General features: G+C 40.1%; 3 protein-coding genes across 8 annotated transcripts in view; 1 reads left to right on the top strand and 2 right to left on the bottom strand.

The window, feature by feature from the left end:
* The window catches only part of LOC139820646 (apoptosis-resistant E3 ubiquitin protein ligase 1), a 61,695-nt gene extending 45,826 nt beyond the window's left edge, over window positions 1-15,869 (top strand). For 4 of the 6 annotated variants that reach the window (XM_071791059.1, XM_071791056.1, XM_071791057.1 and 1 more), the window contains 14 exons: window positions 10,374-10,530; window positions 10,859-11,064; window positions 11,549-11,748; window positions 12,036-12,273; window positions 12,714-12,883; window positions 12,974-13,154; window positions 13,250-13,461; window positions 13,560-13,826; window positions 13,905-13,980; window positions 14,059-14,348; window positions 14,434-14,559; window positions 14,734-14,922; window positions 14,996-15,258; window positions 15,340-15,869. In XM_071791059.1, coding sequence (XP_071647160.1) covers window positions 10,374-10,530; window positions 10,859-11,064; window positions 11,549-11,748; window positions 12,036-12,273; window positions 12,714-12,883; window positions 12,974-13,154; window positions 13,250-13,461; window positions 13,560-13,826; window positions 13,905-13,980; window positions 14,059-14,348; window positions 14,434-14,559; window positions 14,734-14,922; window positions 14,996-15,258; window positions 15,340-15,442 — 2,678 coding nt within the window. In that variant the 3' untranslated portion in view covers window positions 15,443-15,869. Of the gene's footprint in view, window positions 1-7,480; window positions 7,715-10,373; window positions 10,531-10,858; window positions 11,065-11,548; window positions 11,749-12,035; window positions 12,274-12,713; window positions 12,884-12,973; window positions 13,155-13,249; window positions 13,462-13,559; window positions 13,827-13,904; window positions 13,981-14,058; window positions 14,349-14,433; window positions 14,560-14,733; window positions 14,923-14,995; window positions 15,259-15,339 lie in introns of all 6 variants that reach the window. The other 2 variants (XM_071791061.1, XM_071791060.1) reach the window with 1 other exon arrangement.
* On the bottom strand, window positions 8,108-9,912 carry LOC139820650 (uncharacterized). Its single transcript, XM_071791069.1, has 3 exons — window positions 9,753-9,912; window positions 8,969-9,453; window positions 8,108-8,666 (listed from the first exon to the last, which is right to left on the bottom strand). The coding sequence occupies exons 1-3, from the start codon at window positions 9,853-9,855 to the stop codon at window positions 8,316-8,318; spliced, it is 939 nt and encodes a 312-aa protein (XP_071647170.1). The 5' UTR covers window positions 9,856-9,912; the 3' UTR covers window positions 8,108-8,315.
* Window positions 15,870-16,848: 979 nt separating the features above from the next.
* Window positions 16,849-21,152, bottom strand: LOC139820652 (uncharacterized). Its single transcript, XM_071791072.1, has 7 exons — window positions 20,709-21,152; window positions 19,966-20,344; window positions 19,318-19,509; window positions 17,983-18,125; window positions 17,735-17,899; window positions 17,499-17,655; window positions 16,849-17,143 (listed from the first exon to the last, which is right to left on the bottom strand). The coding sequence occupies exons 1-6, from the start codon at window positions 21,077-21,079 to the stop codon at window positions 17,499-17,501; spliced, it is 1,407 nt and encodes a 468-aa protein (XP_071647173.1). The 5' UTR covers window positions 21,080-21,152; the 3' UTR covers window positions 16,849-17,143.
* Between the last annotated feature and the right edge of the window lie 594 nt (window positions 21,153-21,746).

Genomic DNA, 21,746 nt, shown 5'->3' with positions numbered 1-21,746 from the left:
TCGGGAGAAACGCCGAAGTTTCCGAATTTCCATGTTAAATTCAATGCGAGATGGCACCGACACTGGTGGATCTATGCACGGCTGGAGACGAAACTTAGAAAGTAGAGGAGGAGAAAAGAGATATCGTTTCGGGTGTCGAATGACTTGACGTCATCGTTGTCGTCAACTTCTCGTCGAAGTCTATATTTTTTCAGCTCGAGATATGCGCATAGAAAAAAAAAACGTCAACTCCGCGTTATAAGAAAACTTGGTGGTCGTTGCGATTTTATTAGACCCAAACGACGGTACATCCGCAACGGAATGTCGCGGAGATGGTTCACCATTCGTGTGGTTAACCCTTGATTATCTTGGCACGACGTAGCGAAACTCTCCACTGCCAGGATTTCGCCTATTTTACTAGAATTTTTTACGACTCTTACATATATGTATGTATGCATTGATTCTTAAATGTAATATTTTTTACGTACAAGAATGCAACACAATAATATATAATATTCTTAAAATTGATGTTACAGTGGTATGATTGTAAGTGCACAATTTCAACTCTAAATAATTCTATCAGAATAATGTCGAGTGAACTTAACGTGACACACGTATATACGTATGTTGGATATATAGCTGCTTGTTACAATAATTAATGCGGAATCTGGTATGCCTCTGCAGTTACTATTATTAACTTAGAACGCAATTAGTTGCAATATAATTTACTGTTATTTTCGAGGTCGAACGTAGAATTAACGCTGAAAACTAGGACTGGTACCGTATCCGTTACAATAGCGGCCGCACCGTGTCCAATTGGATCACGTTCCCCGTCATCTTCCTCATTGTCGGTGCCGTGAATTTATGCGAAAGCATTCTCATTGTGATGTATGCGCTTACATTATACGCGGGTAACGAGCCGAAGAAAGCTTTCGCGGGCAACGAGTTTGTGATGTAGATTAACGCTTTACAAACGAACGAGATCGATCCTCCGAAAACTCGGCATTGCGGCGAAAAACGTATAATCCGCTCCCGTGCCTCGCCTCGCGTTTGTTATCTTGCCAGTGAGTTTCTCCGTCTGATGTATTCGAGACGAAGAAACGAAAAACTATTTCGAGTTGAAGCGTTCGCGGCAACGTAATTGTTTTCTTTCCGTCGCGGTCGCAAAGCGCATAAGCGCAAAACACATTTTACCTGGCTCGAGAACTTTCTCAGCAATTACCTTCGACCGCGCGGCCAAGATAACGTCAGGTACTGGCCGGTTAATCAGAACGCAAGCTCGAATTAAGGGATATAAGGGATAATACGCTTCGTTGTGCCGCACGCGAGATCGATTTTCCGAATGTTACACGCGATGTTACATGTGAGCGTATAGATGGAGGGAAAAGTATCGACCGTCCCCCGAATGACCTCAACCTTCAAACTTACCGCGCCGGAAAGCTCTTTAGGCTACATAAAGAATTTCTGACACTATATCGGCTCGTAATCTTAATCGCCAGAAAGGTACGACGCAAAAGCATTAGAGCGAGAGATTGTCGATTGCCACGTTTTTTATGTAAGCACAGCAAGTTTGCCAAAGAAAAAATGTGACATTGTGACAAATAAGATAGAAATCAAATTGGCATAAACTAATAATTAGCAATTTTTATTTTTTATAAATATATTTATTTTGTAATATTATATACAGATCATTTTAATCTTTTGACATTTTATAATCGTTTATCACACGTTATCGCTAAGAACATTTTTCGAGCTAAATTAAAACGTCTTTTATGCTCGACACGCGGGTAACTCGATCGCCACGCGAAATCTTCATAAACATGAAGATTATTTTCATGCAATCGCCAATCACACGTAGAAGTTGCTGGCGGCTGTAAGTCGAATTTTCCAGGAATACCTCGGCGAAATGGTGCGGAAAGTACGCGAGTGCGGGGTATGGATTCAAGTGGCTGGAAGTCATTTTGCCGAGCCTGATTACACAGTATAGAGAATTGCAAATTAAATCCGATCCGAGAGTCCGTGTGATTTAACACTACGTCCTTCCTACCGCCAAGTATCATCTAAATGCATGAGCCTGTTAATTGCCTCAGCGCGCGATAGTTACTGGAAAATCGTTATCGGCGCGAAATCGCACGACAAAATTTTCGACGATTAGACACGGTAATATTCCGCAGCGAGTATCTGAACATGTGCGAGAGTTTAGCTGTAACGTGTGATCGTATTATGAAATCGTTCTTCGTGATACACCTTGATCTACTTACAAGAAAAAAGACAGGTATAAGTAAACGATTATTATCAACCGCACCCCAACCACGTGGAAATATCTGTCTGTGAGCTCCGCATTTTCCGTACCACTTGTGTATTCAAAACCGGATTAATGCGAACAAAACTAGAAGATAACTGGTACTACGGATTATTGCAAAACCAACACACAGGGATTATGCAGCTCGCGGATGCACGTTTATCCATTTTCATCCGGCTTTCCGTTTGAGATAAATGGCAAACAGGGGCGAATTATCAAAGCGCAGCGAAACGGAAAATCATTTTTAACGCGTTGAATGGAACATATCATCGATCGATGTGTCTCTTCCATGGAATAATAAGACTATTCGCCATTGCGCGGCGTTTTAAGGTTTACCGAATATATTCCGTTTGATCGACGAAAAAGTTTTACGTTGTCTCTACAAAAAATTCAACTGTATTACAAAATTTGTCGACTGTGTTACGTGTCATCTTTTGTGCGAAATATGTTGAGAACAAATGTTTTTTTAATGCTTTTTTTATTCCCCGAGGCACGATGGTTCTCTACACCGACATAATAATTCACCGTCGTAAAAAGGACGTTGTTTCGCGCTCCGTAGACCAATGTCCGCCGCGAGTACGCGAGAGCTCGGACGATTACACTCCGGGGAATAAAACGCAACTAATTGAATGCGGTCGTGTAGGGAAACTCTGCATTGTGCTCCGCATAATTGCATAACTCGAGAGAGTATCCTCTGTGACAGAGTTTCCAATTAGTTGGAGTCGCTGTTGTATTATCCTTACTTATGCGAGACTGGACTGCTATCATTTTATCGAATGCTGTATTCGCGAGCCATGCCTCTCCAAACGCATTGCTCTAGAAAGTTGCGGACGCAATCATGAACCGACAAGTAGAAATTACTTACATAGTTCAAGTCGAATTCTCGCGGAACATCTCCGCGAAATGACGTGGAAACGTAAATTTAGGAAATGGTTCAAACGATCGCGAGCCATTTCTCCGAACTTGATTACACGATAGTGTAAGTTTCCGCTTCCGTGTGTTAAAAAACGACAGATCTTCTGTATTCCATGTGAAATGAATGCAATGAATCCAGTCGATTTGCGGGCTCACGAATATCGCGAAAAGAGTAATAACGTCATTCGGGAAAACAGAAAACATGTTTTTTCCCCGTTATCGCGGCAACGATATTGTTTATAAGTGCTGTCAAATACCGATGGGACACTGCGCGAACGCGCAGTGTGAAATAAAGCGTGGGACGTGTTTTTCTTGTTAATTTTTTTCTTGTCTGCGACGATGCGGGGGATGCAAATATTAATGAAAGACACAGAAAAACATGTACTGCTCGCGTACCGCAAGAAGGGTATACATATATGCAGCTATACACTTGACACTTTTTTAAATTGTATGCTCCCAGAGTTGACAGAGAGTTTATTGCTTTATTAAAATGTAGATTTACGTGCATTGTGCCCTGTGAAATAATGCCCGCGACATTTATAAAAAAGGATTGAACATTAATCAAATTAAACAAATTTATTTGATGCAAACGTGTTAAATATATTAGCCTGTTAATATCGCGACGGCATAATTTTGGGTGAAAAATTTTGCAGGAAACGTTTTCATCGGAGAGAGTCAAGCGTCGCGCGTATCCCAACGACATTGCGCGACATAAATTTCGCGAGAAAATGAAATTTTATAATTACCGGTCGCAATCGCGCGTGATGGACAAAAACAAGCGCGGAAAACCCACGATCGATCTGCCCTATCTTCGCGCGCCAGTGCGAGCCTCTCGCATGCATAATCATGAGCAATATGTGACATACATATTGCCCCGGTTTTCCTCGCCCTTCGCTGCACGAGCGACGAAAGGATCGTTAGCACAAAATACCGTCGGAAGGATATCCGTTCGAAAAGGTCAAGAGTCCCCGTCGAGATTGCTGCGCGACTTCTGCCTTTGTCCTAGCACGGAAGTTATTTTCGCCGGCAGCGCGATGGTACACGGAAAAATATGAGCCTCTCTTCATAAGATGCACCCGGCGAGACCGAACCAGCATCTCGCGAATAAAATTCCGTTGAATCATTGTGACACAACTTTTTTCGCTTTTCCGTGATAAAATTCGCGATATCCTTTCCGAAGCATCTACATTACGTGATCGAAGTCTTTCAACCATAAATCCGCGAATTACGGTCTTGAAAGCATCTTATCTGTTAAAGCAGATTACAAATTAGCCTGACTCCAGTCGTAGAAGACAGTCACTTATCGTGAGGAAAAATCAACGCTCGCAAAATCGTGTGACGGTGATCTCCCATAAAAAGTATATGAAAGCTTCAATTTTACAGTCAAGACCATCGGGTTATTTTACTGTATGCGTTAGCGTTACGGGGAAAATATTTTTTATTGAATTTGAAACGTTATTGTATTGGAAGAAATAAAGCGTTTAAAAAAAAACAGTCTCTGTGACCATCAATTCGATCCTTTTTTACAGTGTCAATACCCGCGACTATTAAACGTTTTATACGACATTACGGTCTTTACAATCCTGTTATACATCGAAGTTTAAATATTTCAAAGATCAGAGTTTATTGCTAGCGGGGTATTGACGCTCGAGCTTTATAACGCCGTTAAACTTTCTACAAGTCGCTAGACAGTACCTATACTCGCGCATAATAACACATTACAAGATCACATTACTTATGTCCTCGGAGAATTCTAGTTATGCGAATATATATGCAGTGCGCAGTTTTTCTTTTTCCGATTGCGTTTGTTTAATCTTCACAATCCCCTCGTAGCCTCCTAGATTAATCCGGCACCTATTAATATTACCTACAGCTATCAGAACAACTCTGATATACCGCGCTATTAAGCACGTGCGAGATACGGTTGTATTGTACGATATTACGAATATCGGAAATCGATGAGACTACATTACAATTTTTCATTTTACGGAATACACATACCGTTTGCATTACCATAAGACATCTATCATCTCGATCAGTCATCTATCATCGGGATCATTACATTAAATATGTAGTAAGGTTAAACATTTATATGCATAGCGACGTTAAACATTTTGGTGGCAAAAATTGTATTCATCCTTGAAGAACCGATTGCACTCCGGCAAAGATGTACATCCCAGTCTCGCTATCCCGTGCCGTATACTTTTTATCTATTCATACAAAATTTTGCTCGCGCGGAACGCTTTCTCCGCAACTATATAACATTAAGCGATCAATTTTGCGCAGAAAACGAGAAGTGTGCGGAAAATGTGAATGCGATAACCCCGCTGTGACCTCGGGTGGACTCTTGACCCCCTTTCGAAAATACTTAATTTATAGTAATGTATGGTCACCGTGATTGAACGAGGATCGCGTCCCTATTCCATCGCAATGCGGTCCTTAATATTAAATCGTTTATTAGACCGTTGAGAGTATCTTAGGCGTTTAGATTTGCAGAAACTGGTCAGTCGATTATCTTCAAAACGATTTGATTAAAACTTAAAATAAAAACTGACTTTTTATAGGAATTTGAGATTGCATATTCTATTCTATTAAATACACATATTTTAACAGTCCAAATGATCTATATAAAATTATTATAAATTATACTAAACTAAATACGTAATGCGTATATCGACATACATACATATATTGTTTGTTTGTTTTGTCCTATTTATTACTTGTCGTTTAAATTGCTATCTTACTGCATGTAGTTGTACTGTATGTGACGGAAGAACTGAAGCAAAGTCTGTAAAAAACGGCACGAGCGTCTGAAACTTTTACACGGCTTGCAATCGACTTTCTAAATTAAATGATAAAACTTTAAGGATTTAAATTCTCGTGAAGTTTGGACATCGCGCTCTTCACCCACTGTTCCACCGATTGTACTTATTTCATAAATCCATTCCTGCTATTCCGTGAGATTACAATGAGCCTTTAATTAAAGACTAGATGTCGACGATGAATTATAATACGTGCTATTCCAACAGATTATGAGTAGCAAGTGTTACATGGTGCTGGTTTCTAATCTTTTCGCCTATCTGGCTACAATTTTTAATTGTTTTCTTAATTGCCCATATAAAAAATGATGATTTAAGAATTATAAGAATAATCGAACGATGTGCCAATGTTCAAATGTTTCTACACACAATTGAACATTCGAGGTTTTGTTTGTTGAAACTCACAATTGGATCAATTTTATAGAAATTTATCTACATTCTGTGTCCTGTGTAGAATCGCACATAGAATCGATTATTTCCGGTGATCCATTTACAAATTGCTAATTAATGTTCATCCGTCCGACTTCATTGGCTTTGTCTCGTTCGCAGCGGCTTGTCTCACCTCTATTTGCTTCCACCTGCATCCGTACTCGCGAATCGCCACGAATAATTGAAATTAATTGCGCTCCACCCCGTCTATTCTTTCATTCGCAAACGTACCGGAGGCAGCCATTGTTCGACACGAAAAGGTGATTAATGTTTTCCATCGTTGAATTAATTCTCAACGAAAACATAAACGCCCTTTGTCTTCCCGACGTAGATTAAGTTACCCGATCTCTCTTTTTTTTTGTTTCGCAAATGCGCACCCTGCACCTTCGCGTATGTTCCGGCGATGTAATTTCAGTGCTTTGTGTCGCACAAAGGCGGCACGTACGCGATTGAAAAACTTAATGATGTTCATCGTTTAATTCTCCAATGCACATTGAGCTTATATTACTTTTTCTCATTTCAATGAGAGACGAGCTCCGATTGTTCTTTCAGGATAAATATTCATTCACATACGTTTCTCGTGTAATTATACGATAATACAGTTCTGCTAATTTCAAACATAATATTCCATATGAGAAAAATATTGTATATATAATGCATTAAATCAATAGTTTAATTGCAACTTTAATCTACTTCAAATTCATGTTAATCTCTATGAGAGTCTAGCAAATTCTGAGGAAAATGGTCAAATTAATAACCAGATTTCCGCTGTCTAATGTCACACCAGTACACGAATACACGTCGTAATTACGCTCGTTTCTCAGTACCTCCGAATGTCTGTCTAACTTGGCCGCGATTCCGTGAAGTAACGAGCGGTCGTATTTCCGCGACGAAATTTAACCGCGCGCAATCTAGAGGTAGTGTATCGCGGAACGCGATCTCTTATCATTCACCATACACCCGCATTTGCTGTCGCCGATGCACTCCAAATACACGTAGTGTATTTCGACTGAACGAATAACGAAATCTTCCGAAGAGATGCGGGAATCGACACCGATGCGACAGCGGTGAGCGGGACAATGTGCCGTTAAGAGCGACCGTAAAGCTACGAACAGGCATCGAGAAAGAGAAAAAGAGTGAGAGAGACAGAAAGAAATTATGCCGGACAATCCCGGCTGCCGAAATGGACAACGCGAAAACAAAGATTTCCTTGCCGGCGAAATATCATCCATCGGCATGTCGTTGCGGCCCAGCGGGAGCGCATCCTCCGGTGAGTAACTACTCTACTTACTGAGGACGAATGTCTGATGCGAATCGCGAGAGTCAGCATAAACCATTTGATACCGCGTTGCATAATTTGCGCTGGACGTATGTGCTGTAATAAATACGTCAGACCTGCGCATATACAGAAAACATAGCGAATTAACCCTGCAATTTCGGAATTATTGTGATACTTCAATGTTCCTTAGATCGACAATTTTTTATACATTTTTTACGCTCACTTGTGATTAACTACAAGTCTGAAGTACCTAATGGCAATTTCGGAAAATGATGTTTTCACAAAAACAAGTGCTCCAGTTAGCGTTTTTCTTCTCCCTTTTTTTTATACTTTTGCAGATTAATCATTATGATAGATCAGATAGACAACTTGACAAATGAAACATTTTCCTTGACAGGACATTTATTTATACGTGGGAGAGATAAAATATAAAATAATTTAGTAAAATAGAAAAGTATTCGCTTCATGTGTCTGAAACATTTTTATATGAAGCTTTATTCATACTCGGCGACTATATAAATTTTTTTGAGCTACCAATTATGAGAGTAGTTTTTAGGATTAACATAAAATTGATATATCTGTATATATTGCGTTATACGGCTGACTTCGATTCTCTCAACTGCCTTAACAGTTTTCTTACGACGTGTCCATTAGTAACAACTTCCCTGCCATGTCTGCGATCCGCAGCGATACATTGCGTGAGTTCGTTTCTCGCGTATGTGCATTCCTGAGGAATGGATAGGGGAAAAGATTCGGCCGTAGTCAACCCGGTACGAAGTTGATTGAATAGATTCAGGACGACACATTCCTTCATGAAAACTTCAGACTCGGCTATCTTGACATCGTCTGCGGCGCAGAGCCATAATATATCATCCAGCCAGTTTTCCTCCCCGCGTTGCTCAATTTTGTAATTTATGCCCAGGTCTCGCAACCACAACGTCAACTACAATGTGATGTTTAGACTTGAAACTATTTCCGAAATATTGTTTTATTATAACGAAGCTGTCAGATCGATAACACGAGCGTCAAAACGGAATGTCAGCATCCGCTTAGATATCGCGAACAGCGAAAGAGGATGAGACATTAACGTCTCCACGCATTTTGCTTCCAATGTCATATTACACAGATATTCTCGATTCAAATCAAATTATGAAACTTGATCCCCGTCGCCGTTGCGCTCGTTCCGTTATAATGCTCGTTCGAACGACAGTATTTTCTCGATGACGAAAAATACAATACGCTCACCGTGCTGCGGCACCGGAAGGTGAGGGGATTTCCGGAGAAGCGGAGCTTCTCGAGGCCGGCCATCGGTACAAGCTGGGCCGGTTCCAGACACGTCAAACGGTTCTCCCTTACGTCGAGCCATTTGAGACCTCGCAATTTCTCGAAGACCGTGGGCTCGATCGACGTGATGAGATTGTACGACAAATCCAGTTGCTCTAGAGACGTCAAATTGACGAACCACTGATCTCTCACCGACGCGATGTAGTTGTACGGCAGACTGAGCTTCTTCAACTTTTTCAGACTGCCGAATGCGTGGCCGGAAATTTCCTTGATGCCGCAGTCGTGCATACTCAGAGAGATTAAGTCTTTACTGTATCTCAGGAACGACCGATCGGGAATATTTTCTATCCGCGATTGGAAGATCATGATGTCGCTCACGTCCAGCCCGCCGAAAACTTGGACGGTGTTTAATGTCACATTGGAACATTTTAGACGCTCGCCAAATCCTAAGCATAATTAAACAGAATATTTGATAATATTTATGAAAAAATTGTGGTAATAGCAACGCAAAAGATCGGTTAAATGAGATCGGTTAAGTGTGATTAATTATTCTTTTAGCATCTTACATATTGTTTTACATTTTATCGGTCTACGCAATTTACAATTCATTCTAGAATAAAACGAACGACTTTCAAGCACTTTCACGTGCTAAATTAGAGAATAAGAGAAAACTGAAAGAGATCCTGAAGAATAGACGAGGGAACGCAGGGCTCTCGTGAAAAATATTATAGGGATATTGTCTCACCATTCTCGTTTCTGCTGGTGGTGCACGCCGCGATTGCGTTGTCTACGAAGACAGAAACGCAAACAAGAACGAAAAGCGAGACGCGGCACATCTCGAAACGCATTCTGCCTATGACAGATTTTACAACTGACTGTTAACCGAGAACAGATATGTGAATAAGCGAGCAGTAGTTCCTCCGTGTATGTCGAATTATCGCAGCCGACGCTTCCCGTTCTCTATCAATGATACCACGCTATCGGTGAAACAATTGTTACGCAAATACTTCGGATGCCGTTCATCGTGTTCCGCTGATTATAAAAATATATCATTAAAATTGACGAGGCATCTTCCGATGGAACGCCATAAAAAATCAGCCTTAGAAAACAATCGTAATTTACGTGTTAAATCCTATTTTATACTCCTACTTTATGTGCTGAAAAGTATGATGAAAGTTGTTTGCATATAAAGCGTGTCTTGTAACAAAGAAATATCTTTTATCTCTTCTCGAAGAAAGAATGCGAATTCAAGAAAGTGCCTTAAAGTCTTAGTTTCTCGTTTTTATCTCGTTTGTTTCATTCTTTCGTCTCAGGTTAATTCGCCAAACGAGAATGTGGATGTGTGATTGTTTTCCTTTTGTGACAGGCATCTCGACCCTCGCGAGTTGCGGCGAGGTGGATGCGCTACCCGAGCTGCCGGCGCAAGATGAGGAACGTCTGCAGCGCGCTGCGCGTTTACTGCAACAGAGACTGGTCCTACGTCAATGGCTGATGGACCATGGCCTACATAATTACTATCAAAAGTAAGAAAAAAGATACTTAACATAAATATGAAAAACTCAACAACAGATCGATATCAACCGTCGGACTTCCGTTGGTTCTTTACACTTGGTTGCATTACATAATTAGCAATTATATCGACCGATTCGTGTTATTGCATTTAGGGAGGTCTAATAATAATTATCTTCTCTTTTCCGCTCGTTCGTTTTTTTCTTCGCGTAAATGAGCAATTGCCATTCACAGATTGTTGTTCAATATAAATAAATCTTTAAAAAGATTCCGAAAATGCACTTTGTGTGCTAGGATGCTAGGTATACTTTGAGCGTATACGTTGAAAATGTACTTTGCCAGGTTGATGCAATTCGACGTTATGTCCCTGGAGGATGTATACTGGGTGGAGGACAATTCAGCACGAACAGTCCTTGGGAAGGATCTACCACGGTGGACCCAGGCTAGGCAGACGTTACCTACTTCAAAGGAAGATTTAGAAACTCTCAAAGCGGATCTGTGGAGTGCGGTTGTAAAGAACAGCCAACATCAGGATGCATGGACATGGGGTACGAGTCCACGTTCTCTCTATTTCCGTGAAATGAAATTCTTTCTACGGAACGAAAGGGAAAGAAAGGCAACGGATATCTTTAAGAAATGAAAGAGAGCTCTAGAATCAATTTTTGAAACATAATTTTGCTGTGAAAACAGACATAAAATAATTTTGAGAAAAGGAGATGACTGAGGTAGGAAATGTTCCAAAAAAGGCAAACATATCTATGAATAAAGAAAAATAATAAAATAAAATAATAAAAATTTTATTTATTAATTTTTATTAACTATCAATGCAATTTTTATTAACTATCAGCGCAATAGTTTAGTGCGCAGTATTACGGAATTAAAATAGCATATGCCAGATGATAGCATTAAAAGTCGGTTCTCTATTCACGCGATTTTTCATTATTTTTATTAAACCTTCTCCCTTATGGGTGATTATCGGGAGGTCGTTAATTAAACGCGCAGAACTAACAAATAACTCCTTATATTCGCCAGGCGGTATGTTGGTAGTTTCCGTGTCGGTGGCAGGGCTGGTTACCCTGGCTGCTATGACGCAGCCCGCTCTGGCACCCGAAGCGAAACACTCTCTTCTGCAGTACGTCACAGGGAAATATTTATTGCCGAGTAACTGCCGCGTTCATTTCGAGTGGGAAGAGCCTCAGCTGGTCGGCGAAACGATGACTTTTACGGTCAAAGTGAGTAAAACGATTGCGCCGCCAGAATCTTCTCGTGGATATTTATATTTAGATGCGGTAATCTCCGCCAGAAAGAAATATGCATGGGGAAATAGGTAGCCGCGAGATGTAAACTTATGCCGTTTTAGATGACAAGCAATTAAGCCTTCAGATATTTATACATGTATATAATTTATTTATTCGAGAGATGTCATTTTCAGTAAAGCTAAACACACGTAAAATAATAGTTCATAAGAGCTCATCATATAGACGTCACTTTTGTTAGATGTAAGACTATCTGTTTGTAGTTTTATCAGCGCAACGGTCAGCCGTACCCGATATGTGACAAGGACAATTTGATCGTGGAGGTAACGGAGGATACGCGCAGAGTAGCTACGCTAATAGAACTGGGAGGCACCGACCCCTTAGCTGCAAATACTGCAGTAGTAAAGTTTACTGTCCGCCATGCGGGACAATATCGAATAGCTGTACTTATCGGATCGTGTCATGTTCATGGCAGCCCGTTTCTTAAGAATTTTCTCCCTGGTACGTATATCCGATGCGTGACGCGTTGTAAAATAATACTCAATAATATAACGAGAATACTAATATACTCATGAATCATCAGTCTAATGGAATATAGAAGATGGCTTTAAAAAATATGAAAAAGTCGTTAGTTTTCAAATTGTGAACTTTAAAAATGCAAACGACAGTAAATTTATCTCATTTATCATAAGTTCAAGCTTTTACACTAATTTATAGATATAATTTGAGTGACTAATATTGTACAGAGATATTTATTGTTCAAAATAGGATATTTCTAACAAATTATTACCTCTCTTGGCATTTTAGTTAAGCAAAAATCGACTTACAGTTAGTTGAAGAGTCTGGAAATTAGCAATAATTAGCAAAATTTGAGACACTGTATAAAACTTACAATTAGTTACTATTTACGATCATGTCGTAAGGTATATCGTCTACTCTAGGTCCACCAGATCCAAATAAGACGGTCTTTATACGACAAAGTTCGACGGTCGTTTGTACAGCTGGGATCGCCCATTCGATGACAATAGAGCCACGTGACGAATATGACAATCTGTGCATATTTGGGCCTGAAGATCAACCTACGGAAGGCTATAATGTCGATATTACCCAGGTAAATTAAAAAAAAATTGCGCAAATAAATATCTTAACGATTATTGACTAATCCGAGTTATATTGATTATCTAAATTTATTTTTCTTCAGATCGGTAATTTAGTAGATAAAGGATCGGTGGTAGACTGTAGTATTCAACTCGATTACGATTCCTCAAACCAACGAATTCGTTTGAAAGTGAGCTTTCCAAAAGGCGGATGTTACCATGCAACTGTTAGCTTGGCAGGATTGCAGTTGCATAATGGGGATTTCGATATCATTGTGCTCGAGAGTATGTAAAATATCTTATTTTCAATCTCAGACATCTTCCTACGCTGTTATACATATAATGTAGCTTATGTATTCCGATTTTCTTCTCGTTACTAGATTCTGTCGCGAGAATGGTGCATAATAACGTAGCGTCCAAGGATCCTGATATCTGTTACGTTGCGAAATTGCTGGGCATGCAGGGAGAAAGATTTTCCAAACCAAAGAAGGTCTTCTGCTTTATCTCGCCCAAGCAACTTACGATTAAGGAATATTTATTAAAATTTATTCCCAAGAGACTCGTAACATTTAGACTGTGTCCTTCGACTAAGGTATAGTATAATCATTAAAAATAATATTCATCAATTTTAATTCTATCGGGGATTTGTGATTCCTTACTTTTGAATTGTAAATCCATTTTGAATTGTAGTTCCATTTCGAAAATTCGACTAATCAGCACGAGGGATACTACCCTTTCTCGATAGACGACGGATGTCAACCTCCCGTTGAACTAATATCTCTGTATCGTGATATAATAGCCGCCACTTTCACTTTGTTTCTCTTGAAAAACATTGGCGGCAGTGAAACATTCGCTGACAAACAAGATTTTTTCTATCACGAGGTCCGTAAACATCACCAAAAACATTATCACGAGAAGCTCTCAATGAAAGTACAACGTGATAAGCTTTTGGAATCGGTAAATATATAAATATATTAATGACATCCATGAAAACATCGCGTGAAGATGTATACTAATTGTTTTTTTTGTTAAAAGTCTATGAAAGCTACTAAAGGATTTTCTGTGAGCGATTGGTGCCGAAATTTTGAAATCACTTTCCAAGGTGAACAAGGTACGTTTCGTTTACATTTAAGGAACTTTTATGGAGATCAATTTCGAGACAATTACAAAAATCATTATCTCATGTTAGGCGTTGATTGGGGTGGCGTGCGACGTGAATGGTTCGAATTGATATGCGCCGCACTGTTCGACCCGGGGAATGGTTTGTTCGCATCATTTGGGGAATCGCAACAGGCATTGGTGCATCCAAATCCCAAACGACCGTCGCATCTTAAATTGAAGCACTATGAGTTTGCCGGACGTATCGTAGGCAAATGTCTTTACGAGTCAGCGCTTGGCGGCTCCTACCGTCAGTTAGTACGCGCGAGATTCACCAGATCATTCCTTGCACAAATTATAGGACTTAGAGTGCATTACAAGGTAATATAAACTTCTTTCGAACTTCTTTTTTATCCCAGTGCAAAAAATTAATAACAAAGCAACTGTATCTTTTTATGGGCACTAGTATTTCGAACAAGATGATCCTGATCTATATTTAAGTAAGGTGAAGTATATTCTCGAGAATGACGTTGAAGAAATGGAATTGTACTTCGTTGAAGAAGAATATGATAAGGATGGACAATTGTTGAAGGTATATACTGTTACTTCTTGATAAGTGTTAATCCCCGAATAATTGTTTTACAGTTGTTTAGAATACATAATCAAACTTTATTATTACTAGATTCGAATGTTCTATCCCTAAATGCGTAGCCGAAGTTTAATACACATAACTCTGAAAGCTGATTAACACTTATGTTTTGTGTAGGTGGCAGAATTAATTCCCGGTGGTAGCAAAGTCCGAGTGACCAATGATACGAAGCTTCGTTACTTGGATGCGCTTGCTCAGCATCGGCTTGCTAGTTCTATCCGCAACGAGGTCGATCATTTCTTGCGTGGTCTCAACGAACTGATTCCCGACAACCTTTTAGGCATATTTGATGAAAATGAATTGGAGGTCCATAAAATTTAATCTGTTAAAATAAGTCTATTCGAAGATGCGATATTCCACGACTTTATCTGTTTCACAGTTGCTGTTGTGCGGAACCGGCGAGTACAGCGTGGCAGATTTACGCGCGCATCACATAGCTAACGGAAGTTCTCCGGAATTTCTCCGAGTGCTCGACTGGTTCTGGACGGCGGTGAGCAATTTTACGCAAGAGGAGATGGCACGATTGCTCCAGTTCACCACGGGCTGCTCGCAATTGCCACCCGGTGGATTTCAACAATTGAGTCCTCGTTTTCAGATTACAGCCGCACCAACGTTCGCTAATTTGCCCACGGCACATACCTGGTACGTTCTCATCTAGGAATACAGCTAGGATATTCCCGTTTTCTCTTTGACCATTGGTTTGTCATTAATGTTGCTTTTCAGCTTTAACCAACTATGCTTACCTGATTACGAGTGCTACGATCATTTCGAACGAGCGTTGTTGTTGGCGATCAGCGAGGGCACCGAAGGTTTCGGCATGATCTAGTCGGGTAATCGTAGGATCTATCAAACTTCTAGTCTGACTAGAACTGTTGATCAATTTATGTATCCATTTTTTCTTCGATAGTGAAGTCTTCGACGATAAAAAAACCCCACATTTTTTCGATAATAGATCCTATTACGAGTTTATCCCGTAGTAACTTTCGACAGCGAGATCAGGAAGAAAGGGTAACTCTATCGCACGTTTTGATATGTAGATGATTAGGATTTTTGGAATTACCTTTTTTCTTTGTTTACGCCGAAGACTATCAGGAACAATCTAATCTTCCGACGATGTAGACGATGCAATTTCTACTGAGCCGCGGCGACGTTTTTATAAAACGAAGGATATTCAACAACAAGAGCAATGTTACCTCAACATCAGAATTGCTCAATATTATTGTATCGAGATTTAGCGTAAGCGTTAGCCAAACTTACGATAGATTTTACGTGAACATAAAAAGAATTACATCAATGCGTTTCTTGAATGACGATGTAGCTAACGTCGCTGTGTAAGGATGTACGATACAACAAATCAAAATACGCATAAATAATTTTTTTTTTTGCAGTAATTATTATATGTGCAGAGATTGGTGCATTTGATGAAGGGATCACTAACAGCATTGAACTTTCCGTTAATCAGTATTAATTCGAATACATTCTGTCGAATAATGCGTGAATACGTGATTTTAAGAGAACTTAAGAACGATAAGTAATGAGACTAAGATATTAAAGCTTTGCGCTAGTTTAGTTTTTTCGTTTTGTCTCACCCATAATAATAGCACGGCAATTATACGGTACTTCCAACGTCGACGATGGCGGATGTAATGTAAGCTAATTAGTATGTACATCAAGTACAAAATGTGATTGTATTCTGAGACACTACGTATTACATCTATTTCTTATCGACGCAAAATACTCGCGATATAATAAGCATGATTACCTAGTCATAACAAAATACTGCGATCATACTGTGAGCATCGCATTCTGGTATACGTATTTATTTAAGATGCAATGACATGTACTTATATTAAGTAGAGGTGGAATAGAGTATGAAACGTAGTAACCGCCATAGCAGACTATTCGTTGCAAAATAATGGAACGAATGGCCAACAATCGTAAACCGTACTACGCCTCGCAATAGCAAAAAACTAACCGCCTCGCCAGATTATCTACCATCAAATAATACTGACGGTAATTTATTTTTATCAGTTTATCATTACGTGAAGAAAACTAAAAAAAAATATAGATTATAAAAGCATATAATATTCACGTTTATTCAATAAATCCTGTTAAGCTTTCCGCTTGTTACATCCTCCTCCTTGCTTTCGTGATTTACGAAAGAGAAAAATTTATCCTATAAATCGAAATACCTACATGGCGTAATAAAATTGCTTATTTTATCCTCAGTATATGCATGCACGGTATCACAAGCGTATATCTAAAAATCTTTACTTTTCAAAAATTAAATATTGACTTAAAAAAATTGTATTTTAAATGTATTTTAAATGTAGTATGAAATGCTGATGCTTGTTAATTTCTCGGCTGCCCTGTGACGGCCTTGCTCTCTTATCTTCCATTTTCGATCACAAAACACTCTCTTCTTCACGACCGAAAACATTTGCAAGAAGCGAACCTCCGATCCAGTTTCCTCCGATTAAAACCGGTTTACGTCTCGAAAAAATGCGATCACGCTTAAACTCTTTATCTGCGAGATATTGAAATATACAACAATGTTATTTTTCTATCTCAATTTCTGCTCTCCTTAAACGAATCTTCGATTTTTGCACCAAAGATAAGTGAAATACTCACTTTTCGATAATTCCTTCGCGTAAACGGAATTTTCCTTTGCGTAAAACGGGATTTTGTAGTAACTTACGATAATTTACTCCGCGTAAACGAGCGAATTATCGTAAGTTACTACAGAAGTGACACTCGCGTAAATGTAGTAAATGGAATGTTCACTGATCCGCGCGTTAAACGACATAAGGTAACGAGGACAAAGTTCCACGTTCTCTTAATTGTTGCAAGTTGGAAACTACGAGCTATAATAAAATACCTACCTACGGCGGCAATGGTAGAGTAGCACTGGATAGAAACGCGAAAGTCCGTAGAATAGACACGCGCATGATGCTCCCAGCAATCTGCAATATCCGACTGCTCCAGCCACTCTCTTGAGATTGTCGCAGCAATTGTTCTCTCAGCTCGCTTAATTCCGTCCTAACGGAACCAAAATTATCTCGTAATATTTTTTAGTCTTAGGAACGATTTATTAATTTTTTTCATAGACATATCTTACATTTGCGAGTGATATTCCATTTCAACACGGCGAAGTTCAACTTCTCGATCAGCCAACTGACTCTCCAAGGCAAATACGCGTAAACTCAAAGTCTTCGCATTACTTTCGTTAGCTTTCAAGCGTTTTTCCAGTCTCTGTCTCTCGGTCACCGCAGTTTGCAACTCCCTAATTGTACATGTCAAACGTTACTCCTAAATTCTTGTATTTGAAGTGTTTCAAACTTGAGATCTGATGACCCGGAGGCATACCTGGAAGTACGCTGAAGCTGTTCCTGCGTAGACTCGGTGAGAGATACCTGTGCCACTAATCGCAACTGTAAGTCCTCGACGGCAGATTCTGCTTTTTCCGCTCTAGCACCACGTTCTGTCGCTAGTGCTTCGCTGGCTGATACCTAAACAAATATCCTTATCATAGTAGCAAATTTACAATAAGAATATGCTGACCAATATTTCTCAAATTTTCAAAAGTAGTTGAATGCTTCGTTTGCAAATCGCTCGGTAAATTTTGGCTGACTGTTTTTATTATCAAAAACGTGCGGGATAATTCTAGGATGCAATTTCTCAGTCAGATCTTTTGCAGAATCGCTAGTATACCATATAAACGTCACGTGTCAAGGATTTATGATATAGATGGACAATTTATATTCAAGTGTAAATAAACTCTATGTATTTGTGCCAATTGCACATTTCCACGATATCCCGCGATTCCGCAGTGGATAAAAGTTAATAGGGCAAGTGGTATTGATCCTTCTTCCTGGTACGGAAGGAGTATTACGTGATATTGAGTCACCGGCGAAACGTGAAAGGTGTGACTCATCCGCAAGCTATATTTCTTTCGTCGTGCATTGACCTGACGCTGCCTCGCGGGTAAATTCAGGAAACTTTAAAAAAGTGATGGATGTCGCGCGATGATATGCATAGTGATCTAGGCTAAATGAATTGGCAGCATAATATTGCATCGATCAAAATATTCTTGTTCTTTTAATAATTCTGAAACATTTTCCTATTTAAGAAACATATTCTCTCATCCTCATTTAGGATTTAATCCTTGCGAAAGAATCCGTAGTAAGTCATTGCTATTAAAAATTTGCAGGAGATATTGATTAAATGACATTCTCCAGTCGCGCGACGAACTGATGTTACATGATATGTGGAGATGTCTAATCTCTGTGGTAAGGGTGAAGGAGAAAGAATGAGTCAGTTGATTCGTGGAACGCGAAAGGAGTTCGCGCAGAAATCGCGCGTGGGAGAACTCACCCTCAAGAAAGAGGAGAAGGGGCTTGTAACCTCGTGTCTCAGACGAGGGTAACAATGACTCACCGAACAACAGATCAATTTTTTATCACGCGCTATGCGGCTGCTTATGTGCACGCGTTTAGAAATCGCGGGATCGCTTTGGCTCACTGGATGTTGCTTGAACAAAGATTGGGATTATATTAAAGAAGATTGAGAAATTGCGATAAATTATGACTCGAGATATTTTTGCGAACGAAAGCTCGATTTAAAATTATCCGAAGAATCCTAAGAAAAATGCGTTTAATGAGGTATATATCGGCGACTAATTTTCGAAAGAAAAAACGCAACTTTATCCAGGAGAATCTTTTTATCTTCCCGTAATTTCAAAAGTTTCTCTCGATCCTTCATCATTTGCATGTCGAGCGCTTTTAGCTGATCCTGTGCGGTCAAGAGCTCGTTTCTCAAGTTCCCCACCGTGACTGATCGCTCCTGAGAGACTTCCTCGGCGCGCTTTAACTCAGTTTCCAGCTTTTCTTTTTCCTGCAATCGAATACCCGATAATGCGATATACTATACATAAATATAATAATATAATATCGCTAGTTATACGATTATGGCGCGCGCGAAATGCACATATTTTCCAAAACGGCCTATCGCGCGTCGCTGGAACACGTGTCGCGCATTCTCGCAGTAGCATCATCCCCGTAATTAGAAACATGTCACTGAACTCCCGTGTTCGTTCCGCATACGAGAATGACGCACTGGAAGCGCAAGACGCGTACATTGCCATCGCTGTTGGTTCGAAGAAACCGATAGAGTTTTTCTCCATCACGATGACAAACATATTTAACAAATTCCATTCAGCACATTTGTTTTTAAAGCTTTTTGTTCTTAAAAAAAAAACTCAGATGTTAATAGACCAAATTTAGACGAGAGCAACCGAAATGAGTCCAAACATGCAAAATACAGCTGGACGAATAAATCGATCGACCGTACCGATTTGACGGCGTCGCGCTCGCGCGTCATCTCCTCGAGCTGCGACTTTTCGCGATACAACTCGCCGTTCAGTCTGCCAACCCGGTCGTTCTCGGCGAGCAGCAATCGGCGCAGGAACTCGATCTGCAAGTGCAGGTGTTCCACCTGTTGCTCGAGCTGCGCGATCTCGGCGCGTCTGCGTCGCCACGCGTTCAGCACCAGCACGCGGCACACTACGTTCGCCGCCTTGATCGTCGGATCCTCCGTAGCTTCACCCTGCTCGGATTCCGAGGACGGCGTAGCGTCCGTCCAGGATCTACCACTTCCGCCGTTCGCCAAGATGTCCTTGGTCCTGTCGGCGATTTCATCGAGGCGACTGGCAGAGGACTCGCTTTCCGATCTAAACAATATGTTCCCTGATTAGATTATACTTTCATGATTGTAAGAATCAGTCTTCAACATTCTATAATGATGTGTACCTTTTTATTACAATCTAAAGTTAAAGTTTTTAATTTCTCACAGATTTCATAAATCTGTATAGCTGGTATATAGCTTCAGTAACAATATTTAACGTAAGAATATTAATTCTGTCATTTATTCATTCCACGGAATCAATATTAAATATATCTTGATTCTGATCAAGTATAGAGAAGTTAATAATTTGATGTCATCAACGTCTCTCAGAAAAAAAGATATCTCGCGATCAAGATATCTATCGTAAATTCACGCAATATTGCATATTTATCTTCGAGAAACCGGCTCACTTGAGATCACCGACGTCAGGATCGACGACGGCGAGGGACAGGTCCATCATCGACAGACTTTTTTTACAGCGGGGAGTGCCAATGGCCAGGAAGCCGGGCGAGCATCGGTCGGAGCAGCTCTTGGGAATTGTCGACGGGGTCCCGCGACCGGTCCTAGTCACTGACAACCCGACCGCTAGTCTGTAGGGTCTCTTGGGTGGTACGCGATGATCGGTGCATCGGTACGGGCTTGATCGCGGATGGCATCTTACGGGCACGGGGGCGCACGGCAATCTACGTTGCACGCATCGGGGCAGCTTGGTCTCCACCCTGGTGACGGCCGCGGGTCGCGGACCCGGATTCCGTTTCGACAGGGTAGTCGTCTCTGGCATGTCGCTTGCAGCTCGCGCATAAGACTGTTCTCGAATGCGATCGAGATTGTTTGAGCTCTCGTCATGGGGACGAAACACGGATATCGCTGGGAAATAAATGACTGAGCTGACGTTGATGTATAGAGTGTGATTCTAATAATTCTGGATTCTAGATGAAGACGAAATGACTGCAGAATTAATATTTTTACAATAAATTTTTACAATATTTTTACAATAAATTTTTGTTACCGAAGCTATACAGGTTTATGAAGTCTAGCAGAAATTAAAAATCTTTGCATCAGATTCATTTGTGATAACACTGCGATATCTTATTTTTGCAGTGACTTAAAATTTCATTACTACAAGTAATAAAAAGAAGAAATATATGTATCAAAAATGAAACTACAAAGTAAATGCGCTTGATAACGTCTAGCTTGCGCGTGCTAATCGAATCAAGGTCGTCTAGCTGTGTTCGTTGCAACGAATAATTACTTTAAAGTAATTTAAAATAATTATTCGTTACGACTTCCAAAAGAGTCGGATATTACTTAAAAAAACAACGAAAAAGGAAAGAAGAGAATTTTGGATCTCTTCAATTTATTATTCAATTTATTCTTAAAAGACATTTTGTAGTTGGGAGTCGAGCACAGGGAAGCGAACAGTATTCGCGAACGGCGAAGATCCAATG

Source organism: Temnothorax longispinosus, chromosome 10, assembly GCF_030848805.1.
Source record: "Temnothorax longispinosus isolate EJ_2023e chromosome 10, Tlon_JGU_v1, whole genome shotgun sequence".
In the NCBI taxonomy this organism is placed as follows: Eukaryota; Metazoa; Arthropoda; class Insecta; order Hymenoptera; family Formicidae; genus Temnothorax; species Temnothorax longispinosus.
Note: the sequence above shows the minus strand (reverse complement) of the source record. Positions and strands in the feature narration are given on the sequence as shown.

What these genes read in the sequence shown, in the direction of transcription:
- LOC139820650 (XM_071791069.1), bottom strand. Translation starts at nt 9,855, where the DNA reads ATGCGTTTCGAGATGTGCCGCGTCTCGCTTTTCGTTCTTGTTTGCGTT. An exon ending in CACCAGCAGAAACGAGAATG is followed by an intron (nt 9,454 to 9,752) that starts GTGAGACAATAT and finishes AATTATGCTTAG; the next exon opens with GATTTGGCGAGCGTCTAAAA. An exon ending in CCTTCCGGTGCCGCAGCACG is followed by an intron (nt 8,667 to 8,968) that starts GTGAGCGTATTG and finishes ATCACATTGTAG; the next exon opens with TTGACGTTGTGGTTGCGAGA.
- LOC139820652 (XM_071791072.1), bottom strand. Translation starts at nt 21,079, where the DNA reads ATGCCAGAGACGACTACCCTGTCGAAACGGAATCCGGGTCCGCGACCC. An exon ending in AAAAGATTCTCCTGGATAAA is followed by an intron (nt 18,126 to 19,317) that starts GTTGCGTTTTTT and finishes ATATTTGTTTAG; the next exon opens with GTATCAGCCAGCGAAGCACT. An exon ending in ATGGAATATCACTCGCAAAT is followed by an intron (nt 17,656 to 17,734) that starts GTAAGATATGTC and finishes TGGTTCCGTTAG; the next exon opens with GACGGAATTAAGCGAGCTGA.